This window comes from Ornithodoros turicata, chromosome 3 (assembly GCF_037126465.1).
Source record: "Ornithodoros turicata isolate Travis chromosome 3, ASM3712646v1, whole genome shotgun sequence".
Classification (NCBI taxonomy): Eukaryota; Metazoa; Arthropoda; class Arachnida; order Ixodida; family Argasidae; genus Ornithodoros; species Ornithodoros turicata.
In genome coordinates this window covers 41,701,767-41,711,976 of record NC_088203.1, presented here as the reverse complement: position 1 = coordinate 41,711,976, position 10,210 = coordinate 41,701,767, and the positions used below count along the sequence as shown (strand labels likewise).

Below are 10,210 nucleotides of genomic sequence, written 5' to 3'. Positions count from 1 at the left end.
TTTTGTTGAAAACATTGGAAAACGAGTAGACTTTCATTATTGTTCTGCAATACCCTTGTTTTGTACCTTTTTGTACCAGCTTAGTTGGTAAGCAGCTTGTTTGTGCAACCTTTGTTCTACAATAAACATAGTACTCCATAACAATTAAACTGTGCTAGTGATCTCTTCGATGTTAAGCATTATATACTGAAATATGTTTTTGTTTCTGGAACTGTAAAGCTTATGTTTTGATGTCTATCAAAGTACACAGGCAAATAAAAGCTTGTGCAGAATCCAACAATACACATGCATTTTCTTTTTCCCTTCCTAATCCGAAATGTGTCACTCCATAATTTATTAACAGGACCTCATGTTTTAGGGCGGCATGTGGTAAAATCTATTTTTATCCCTAACTTACGTTATCATCACCCTGAGTAAAGCCCCATGCCTCCAAAAACAGAAAATGGGATTCCTGGAAGAAAATTCAGTCACACAGGTTCTGCAACATGCTAGATGTTTTGCACACATCGTAATTGCTGAGTTTGCTGTGTTCACCCAAAACAAACAACACGTCTTTCTTTTTGTTTGTTTGTTTGTTTGTTACGTGCAATATCACCGTGTTTTATAGTTCCTGAAACAAAACCTAATTTTTATGTCCCAATATGTTGAAAAATACTCATAAACACATGAGTCTATGTACCGATGCTGCCTTACCTGGTGGACAGTACGCTTCCCTGCCTGGTGCTGTCTCCTCCTGAACCCTGAGAAAGTTGTGCAGAACAACACAGGCTTGCACCAGAAGGTCCACGTTTTCCACCTTCACATTGATGGGTCACCTGAATATCCGCCACCGTGATGCGAGGATGCCAAAGGCATTCTCTACACACCGCCTGGAATGTGTATCAATATAAATGTAATGCAAAAATAGTCTAAACTAAACTATCTAAACTTTCTACATTAGGAGACCACATCCTGCATATTACCTGTCTATGGTACTTCTTCTTGGAAAAATAAATAAACAAACAAACAAACAAAATGTACATGAAGATCTGCAAAGCTAATACTTTCCTACATATATGGATTAGTCTTGCCATTTATTGACCGAAACATTTTTACTGCTTCTGCTCAGATGAGGACATGCCGCTCTAAACACTTTTCACGTTACATGTTACAATAAAACAATGGTATGAGTGACCTCATCAAGCCACGTGTAGTGGCTTTTTGTTCCGGGTTCCAGCCCCTTATGTAGGCTAAAACAAATATTAAATAAATAAATATGTTGACAAAAATGCACGATGTCTGACATCGAAGGCTACCTAGTGCAAGATTGTGGGGACTGCATCTGCTTGGCCCTTTCCGGAGTTATCTACATAGCTTGAGCATAATGCATGCCGGACAAAACCGTACAGTACCTAGCATGTGACAGCCGTATGTTGTACACACGCTTGGTGTCATTGAGGTCGGCACCTGGAAAGGGCCGCAAGAAGTCAGGGCGCAGCTGAAAGGCCTCGTCTCTCACAAAAACGTAAGGGGCCTCCAAGGACGAACCAGGAAGCCTCCTTGCTGCTGGGAGTCCGAGGCGACCAGCTTCGAGGTCTTTGCCCAACGAGCAGGATTTAAAAACCCCGCCGTCAGACTGGGACCCATATGCCCCGATGTCCGCATACAAAAACTTGTACTTTGCATCGGCTACGGCCATTAGGACGATGGAGTGGGAGCCCTACAATAAAATGCAGATTTGTAAAATATGCTCCAACTAACTCTGGCAAATCTCATAGTGTCACACCACCTTGTAGTTGTAAAACATGGACCCTGCACGGTGTGGGGCTTCAATGATGATATGTTTTCCGTCCACAGCCCCAATGCAGTTTGGGAAGGACCATCTTTCCTCAAACTGCTTCGCTGACTGGGCCCACACATCTGGTGACGGGTTCTGTGAAGTAGCAACAATTAGCCACCGGTCTGAAAATTGCCATTCCTACAAAAAGACGAGGACATGGCAGCAGAAAGTGCTGGCACTCCTTTCGGTATTTGGTTGCACAATGGAAAAATAGGAAGCATGCAACTAACATAGGCCTTGAAAGAACAAATGCCCTACACACTGGTAGCGCTGCACTATGTAGTTATAGGCAATGGTAGTGCAACATGCGTGCAACAATTTCAAAAAAGACTGCCTGAGGAAACCAAGTTTCTTAGTTTTTCTGAATGACGAACTGTATGCTCTGTATGCACTGTCGCAAAGTTATTTCAAAAGGTAAAACAAAGCAGTGAAATGGGTAATAAGAATGTTTCAGTACTGCTGTAGATGGTACATGTATTCAAAAATTTTAAAAACATCAAATTGGTATGTGTTCACCAGCATGTATGCAACAACAAATGTGTCGCACTCAGGGCCAGCGGAAGAAGGGAGTAAGGCGACCTCCACAGGTCCCGCGCTCGAAGCCCTCAACCAAGGATTAATTTTGTTTTTAAATATCTACAGGTTTTCTCGCTCAATTTAATCCAATGGTCACTCATTTTAATCCCATGGTCACTGAAATTAATCCCATGATCACTGAATTTAATCCTATAGTTTATCAATTTAATCCTATGGTCAACCAAATTAATCCAGTGGTCAGACAATTTAATCCGACCCATATTATTGCATCTGCCGCCTTTGGAATCAGTATAACCCAGTAATTTGTGACTACTGCTGCACGGTAAGGAGATAAATTGCGAGTACTTGGTCATTTATTACATAGGTATTGCGTCATGAGTTATGAGTATGCGAGATTTTATTAGCTTTTCATGACTCTAACCTATATTATAGTTTATGACTGAACTATTTCGGACCACCCTTGTCGGAAATGGTATAATGACATGAATTATGACTATGCGGGACTTCATGAGGTTTTCATGACTATAACCTACGTCATAGACTATAAGTGGACTATTTCGGGATAACCTCAATGCAGAGTATAATACCATGATCTAGGACTATGTGGGATTTTATGGGCTTTTCATGACTAAAACCTGCATTGTATACTATGACTGAACTATTTTGGACTACTCTTGTTGGAAATTGAATAATGTCATGACTTATGACTATGCTGGATTTTATAAACTTTTTAAGACTATAACCTACATTATAGCGTATGACTGAACTATTTTGGACTATTCTTGTTGGAAATTGAATAGTGTCATGACTTATGACTACGCGGGATTTTATGAGCTTTTTATGAATATAACTTACATTATAGACTATGACTGGACTATTTCGGACTACTCTTGTTGAAAATTGAATAATGTCATGACTTATGACTATGCGGGATTTTGAACTTTTTATGAATATAACCTACATGATAGACTATGACCAGACTATTTCGGACCACCCTTGTCGGAAATAGTATAATGACATGAATTACAACTATGCGAGACTTCATGAGCTTTTGATGAATATAACCTAAATTATAGACTATAACTGGACTATTTCGGAGTAACCTCATTACAGAGAGTAATACCATGATGTATGACTATGTGGGATTTTACACGCTTTTCATGACTAAAACCTGCATTGTATACTATGACTGACTATTGTATACTATGACTGACTGACTATTTCGGACTACTCTTGTTGGAAATTTAATAATGACATGAATTATGACTGTGCGGAACTTTATGATAACTATAACCTACATTACAGGCCATGACTGGACTATTTCGGACCACCCTTGTCGGAAATGGTATAATGACATGAATCATGATTATGTGGGACTTCATGAGCTTTTCATGACGATAACCTACATCATAGACCATGACTGGACTATTTCTGACACTACCCTTGTCGGAAATGGTATAATGACATAAATTAGGACTATCCGGGACTTCGCTTTTCATGACTATAACCTAAATTATAGACTATAACTGGACTATTTCGGAGTAACCGCATTGCAGAGACTATAATATCATGATCTATGACTGTGGGGGATTTTATGAGCTTTTCATGACTAAAACTTGCATTGTGTACTATGACTGAACTATTTCGAACTACTCTTGCTGGCAATTGAGTAGTGTCATCACTTATTACTATGCGGGATTGTATACCTTTTATGACTATAACCTACATTATAGACTATGACTGGACTATCTCAGACTACCCTTGTCGGAAATCGTAAAATGACATGAATTATGACTATGCCATACTTTATTAGCTTTTCATGACTATAACCTGCATTATGGACTATATCTGCACTATTTCAGAGTAGCCTCAGTGCAGAGTACCATGATTTATGACTATGTGGGATTTTATGAGCTTGTCATGACTAAAATCTGCTTTGCTATGACTGAACTATTTCGAACTACTCTTGTTGGAAATTGAATACTGTCATGACTTCTGACTATTTGGGGGTTGTATGAGTTTTGATTACTATAACCTGCATTATAGGCTATCACCGGATCAGTTCGAGCTCCCCTTGTTGGAAATGGTCTAATGCCATGACCTATTGCTATTTCAGCATTTTATGAGCTTTTTATCACTATAATATATATGAGTGGACAGTTTATCGGTGTATCGGTTATGACGAGGGCAGTGCTGGGCTCCGTTTAATGGACCATATACATCAAACTGTCAATACCCCAACAGTTACATGCCATATCATTGCACATATTGCAGTTGGGTAGTTCAAATTAGTCTTGTGGTAGTCATTAACATAGGCTATGGTCATGAAAAGCTCATCAGATACCAAGTAGTGATGTCATGACATTATACCATTTCCAAAAAGGCCAGTGCGAAACCGTCCGCTCATAGCCCATATAACAGATTATAGTCATAAAAAGCTCATAAAATGCTCAAATGGCAATAGGTCATGGCATTACACTATTTCCAACAAGGGGAGCCCGAACTGATCAGGTGATAGTCTAGAATGCAGGTTATAGTCATGAAAAGCTTATAGAATCCCCAAAGTGTCATAAGCCATGTCAGTATACCATTTGCGAGAAGGGTAGTCTGAAATAGTCCAGTCATAGTCTATAGTGTAGGTTATAGCCATGATAGGCTCATAGATTCCCGCATAGTCATAATTCATGTCATTATACCATTTGCGACAAGGGTAGTCCGAAATAGTCCAGTCATAGTCTATAGTGTAGGTTATAGTCATCAAAAGCTCATAAAACCCCGCATAGTCATAAGTCATGACATTACTCAATTTCCAAAAAGAGTAGTCCGAAATAGTGCAGTCACAGTATGCAATGCAGGTTTGAGTCATGAAAAGCCCATAAAATCCCACAGTTATAGATCATGGTATTATCTCTCAATGAGGTTACTCCGAAATAGTCCAGTCATAGTCTATAATGTAGGTTATAGTCATGAAAGGCTCATAAAATCCCGCATAGTCATAATTCATGTCATTATACCACTTGCGACAAGGGTAGTCCGAAATAGTCCAGTCATAGTCTATATGTAGGTTATAGTCATCAAAAGCTCATAAACACTGTATAGTCATAAGTCATGACATTATTCAATTTCCAACAGGAGTAGCCCGAAATAGTGCAGTCACAGTATACAGTGCAGGGTTTAGTCATGAAAAGCCCATAAAATCCCACATAGTCATAGATCATCGTATTATACTCTCTGCAATGACGTTACTCCGAAATAGTCCAGTTATAGTCTATAATGTAGGTTATAGTCATGAAAAGCTCATAAAATCCTGCATAGTCATAACTCATGACGCAATACCAATGTACTAAATGATTTCGCAATTGATCGCAAATGAAATTCGCAATTTATCTCCTTATCGTGCAGCAGTAGTCATAAATTACTGGGTTATACTGATTCCAATGGTGGCAGATGCAATGATATGGGATGGATTAAATTGGCTGACCACTGGATTAATTTGGTTGACCATAGGATTAAATTCAGTGACCATGGGATTAATTTCAGTGACCATAGGATTAAAATGAGTGACCACAGGATTAAATTGAGCGAGAAAACCTGTAGTATGCATCTAATCGTGTGAAACAGGCCCTGCGATGTGCCTTTCCCTCAGGCCCCGCACACCCATAGGATCGGCCCAGGTCGCACTTAGTGTAAGATGTGTTCACCACCCCACCACACTCTGCTCTACTACACCACATTTATCACTCGACACTCACGGGAAGGTAGATTGGCATCAGCTCTTCCCACAGCGCCGTGCATGTCTCATACACAATCCTTTTGATTGTCGTGAAGCCAATCCGGAAGCTGTATGCAACACTGCTGAGGTAACTGCCGGACGCCAGGTACCCGCATGAGTCCACAATGCTGATTATGTCAGCATCCCAAACAAATGCCCACAGATGCAAGAAATATTAAATAATCAATATTTGTAAGGAAAGACATTCTTCCTGACGGGTTAAACTAGCACCTTACCAATGGATCATCACCACATCTATACATGCAGGAAGAAAAATTGCCTCTTCTTCACAGTGTGGGACACAAACTTGCCTCAGTGTGATGGCCAGTCTGTGTGCAGGTTCCAAAGCTCGACGACCCTGGGGGTGCTTCTCCAGTCTGTGCTTGACGAGGCTCAGCAGATAGTCGAATTGTTCAGGAGACATGCGCACATACCTCCTGAACGCAGCAGTATCGTGGAATCTCATCTTTGACATCTGCAGATGTGATACCAATAGCACTACATTCAGCACTGCATACTGTTTAATAGTAGGTTTGAAGACAGTGTTATCTTACTTACCAGTGTGTGGAAGTCCCCCACAGTCTCTCTCGCTCGCCACAGGACACTTACCCATTGCGAACGCTTTTTTGAGTGTTTACGCTTCTCGCGACGTTGGAGGGCCAACAAAGCTGCGCTTATTCTCAGCAAAATTCGCCTTCGCTTAAGAAGTAGCAATCTCTGGTTCCAGCGCGGCATTCTCGCTAAGTGCGAACTTAACGAGCGAAGCGTGCGAGAACAGAGTGATGCCTCCAGATAGAAAAGTTGGTCATTCGAAAGGGGAAAAAGTGGAAGGTTTCCCATTTGGGGAAAGAGGAACGCTGTCCTAATTCTGTTCAGCTTCAGTTTTAAGTGGCCTTGGGCCAGTTCCCAGTGGCCTTGCATACTTGGGGACAAGGAAGAAATCTAAGCAGGAGGCTGTATTTCTAATAGTTCTCACACAAGGTTTTATTTCACAAAATTAGGCGAGCATTTTGTAGTTTGTGCACAATTAAAGTGTAAAATGTGACACAACATTTCGCTGAAAAGTTACTGTGCCATCAGAGTACGCAACAACTCATGCAACACGATGCTCACAATCCTACGTTGAGGAACTTGGACACGAGAAGGAACATATGATTAGTCGATCGAACACATGATTACACATCGTTAGTGCATTTATGCGATCGAGTTGCGCGATTGTTCTGTTGTATGTCGTCGACTGTTCCCACTGGCGCCATGGATTTTGTAGAATGAGTACAAATCACAGTACAGAATGAACAGTACACAAGAAAAAGCGTGTGCAACATCGTCCTTATCTATCTGTTCCTCAAAGTTCACTTGAGAGTTAACATGGTAGGTGTAGGTACACACCGCACAAGCACTTCGCCACCATTTTCACCAGAATGTAAACAATAACACGGTTGCCAACACGTTCTGGTCCTTTACGCCACTGCTGCCGCTAAACTAAAAACGAGGCTATGGGACGCCTCAAGCAGCGCTGCTATAGCAGCAGAGGACTGCTCTGCTGCCATGTAGCCGTGTTGCTGCTGCCGCGCCACTGCCGCTCTGCTGCTGTTGCTCGATAAAAGCTATGGGACCCGGCCCTAATGCTGCGAGCTCGCGCTGTGGCTGCCGCCGTCCGGTCGCACATACAAGGTCACAAGGTCTCTGGTCGCGTCTGAGGGTTGAAGTTGAAGCATTACGTTTTCTTGGTTGGAGGCGTTCGGATAACACGCCATAATGAACAGCTTTTTGCATGTGAATCGTTTGCTACAGTTGAGCTGGCAAGTATGACATGTGAGCTGTACTTTTTTCATCGAATGTATTCGTCATCTGATCTGCGGCCGTTCACAACAAGGACCTCCGTGGCTCCGAGAGTTTTGCTGACGAGTTACGTGGGCCTCTAGCGATTCACCGCAACATGTATTGGTTGTATCGCCGTCACCAATGGAAAGTGTCTGGTGGTTGCTTGGCGTTGGAGTTATATTTACGTCAGTTGCAGTTACGTTTACATGTTAGCAATCTGACAACAAAGGAGGTGCGCTGTGAAGTGAGACTGTGATATTTGAAGACGCCCCCTTTGTTGCTCGATTTGTTTGCACGAATTATCGTAAAAGACTGGGTGATCTAATGGTCTGTTTTGTTTTACTTTGTTTCAACTCATTACATTTACATCATTACTGTTATTATTCAAAGGAGCCCAGTCAACCACATCTGTCCTACGGATGTCCGGTTATTGGCCCAAAATAAATTGCCTGAATCGATGTCCTCTAGATTTCCGTAGGATACCCTTAAGGCTATGGTCTCACTCCCCTCTTAAAAAGAGGCAACTTTGTACCAGACCTGTAGCTCTCATTTTCGTCTGTTGGTGGTGAAACTGGTGCCATTCGGAAGCTATGATTCTTGACTCGGGGGGACCGTCTTCCGATTTTCGGCCAGGCATGCGGTTGCGGCGCCATAAGGCCTGGAACATGCCAAGATCTCCGATTATGGGTGGTCTTTGTACGAAACTGGCGCAAAAGGGAGAGCAGATAGCGGCGCACAATTTGTTGCGTTGTGTTGTTCTGTGATATGTGGAGGGTGGATCGTCTCGCTCTTATTGATATATGACGCCGATAATCCGGAAGCGCCTTCAGAAAAACATGAAAAAATGCATTTCTTTGGCTTCCTGTTTCGAGGTGTTCTAATGTCACCACACAAGCCTAGAAGTGGCACTGGATGCGCAATTATGCGCAAAACAAATGCTGAAAATTTCAGCATGGTTGGAAGAGCCCAGCGCAGGTTATTACGTTCCCAAGCCATTCCGACCAAACCGAAACTATACAGGATTTTCGGTGGCCTCATCGTGGCAGAGCATGTAACTACCGTGTGATCAACTCCAGTATTCTGCGAAAGGTGGCGCTTGCGTCACTTGTGTTCGTTACGTCACGCTGGCTGTGCCGCTGTGCTGCGGGACGCATTCATCTACGCCGTTTTGACAGGTGCTGACTGTCGTGTTCTGATTTGAACTGTTGATACTGCGGTAGGATGCACGTTCATAGTATCGTTGCTGCTGCCGCTTCGTACAAACTGGAAACGCGCGGCAATGACACGGCCGTGCAAGAATCCTCGGAAACCGCGGAGTTGCGGTCCGAAATCAGTCCGCAAGCTGCGTCGGCGGCTGGCGAGAGAGAAACGGTAAGTTGTAATCAAGTGATTGTAACTTTGTACTGGTGCAGTGCGCTCGCTCTTATTTATTTGTTATTCTCCGTAGGCAATCCAAGCTGTGGTCTTCGCCCCCTTGTATGGCCTTAGGCATCAGTGGTCTTAGTCTAGTGTCATTGCCTTGACTCTGGGGGCAAGACTGAGAAGCTCCTGCATTACGACTCTCCCCTGATTATTATTTTTTTTTTTTGATAGTCTGAGGTACAGCACAGGAGTGAAAGGGTGAGGATGGACAGCGTTTTCTAGGTTTGGAACTATCTTCTGCTGTGTATCTCACTTCGATATTTCATTTCTGCCCATGAGAGCATTGCCAAGTTTTTGTGCATTTTGACTTTTTCAGATTACCACAGTGGTGCCAACTTTCACTTGCGGCTATCCAAGAGCGTACGATGTGATGCGGTTCAGGTCGACCCGGATATTATCATAAACAATATATGCATTTACCAATTTCTAATGGCTGTGTTCCATCTCCTCTTTTTCTATATTTGCTACAGTTGCCTCACTGCCTCATCCCGTTGTTTTACCCTCGCCAAGCGAATGGCCGCTTCCGCACGATGAACTCAGTACGATGAACTCAGCATGGGCATGTTCATAGCAATATCACAATGCCCGTACTAACATACCTGAAATTTGACCCGTACATTCCTTTAGTCTCACCATATGTTCTCGTCTTCTTCTTTTTTTTTTTTTTTACCTTCTCCAACGTCCTGCGGTCTCGTGAAAAGTTATCGTATAAATTCTTCTCCCACAAAAGTCTTCTAACACTTTGAATACATTATGCAAGAGCAGGAAATAGACCAACTTGCACGAGATTTCCGACCATTGACGCTGCAATCGGGTTAGCATGGCACACGGCTAGA

The 10,210-nt window shown here is 42.5% G+C and overlaps 1 protein-coding gene across 1 annotated transcript; it reads right to left on the bottom strand.

Moving 5' to 3' along the window:
- Positions 1 to 811: 811 nt before the first annotated feature.
- On the bottom strand, positions 812 to 6,594 carry LOC135389377 (uncharacterized). The gene is made up of 5 exons (XM_064619433.1): positions 6,365 to 6,594; positions 6,109 to 6,256; positions 1,766 to 1,957; positions 1,392 to 1,699; positions 812 to 869 (listed from the first exon to the last, which is right to left on the bottom strand). Exons 1-5 carry the CDS (start codon positions 6,592 to 6,594, stop codon positions 812 to 814), a joined length of 936 nt encoding a protein of 311 aa, XP_064475503.1.
- Between the last annotated feature and the right edge of the window lie 3,616 nt (positions 6,595 to 10,210).

Excerpts from the sequence above, each read along its gene's own strand:
- LOC135389377 (XM_064619433.1), bottom strand. The coding sequence starts at position 6,594 with ATGAGATTCCACGATACTGCTGCGTTCAGGAGGTATGTGCGCATGTCT. Across the intron at positions 1,958-6,108 it reads TGATGCCAATCTACCTTCCC|GAATGGCAATTTTCAGACCG; the intron begins GTGAGTGTCGAG and ends GTCTTTTTGTAG. Across the intron at positions 870-1,391 it reads ATACGGCTGTCACATGCTAG|GCGGTGTGTAGAGAATGCCT; the intron begins GTACTGTACGGT and ends TACACATTCCAG.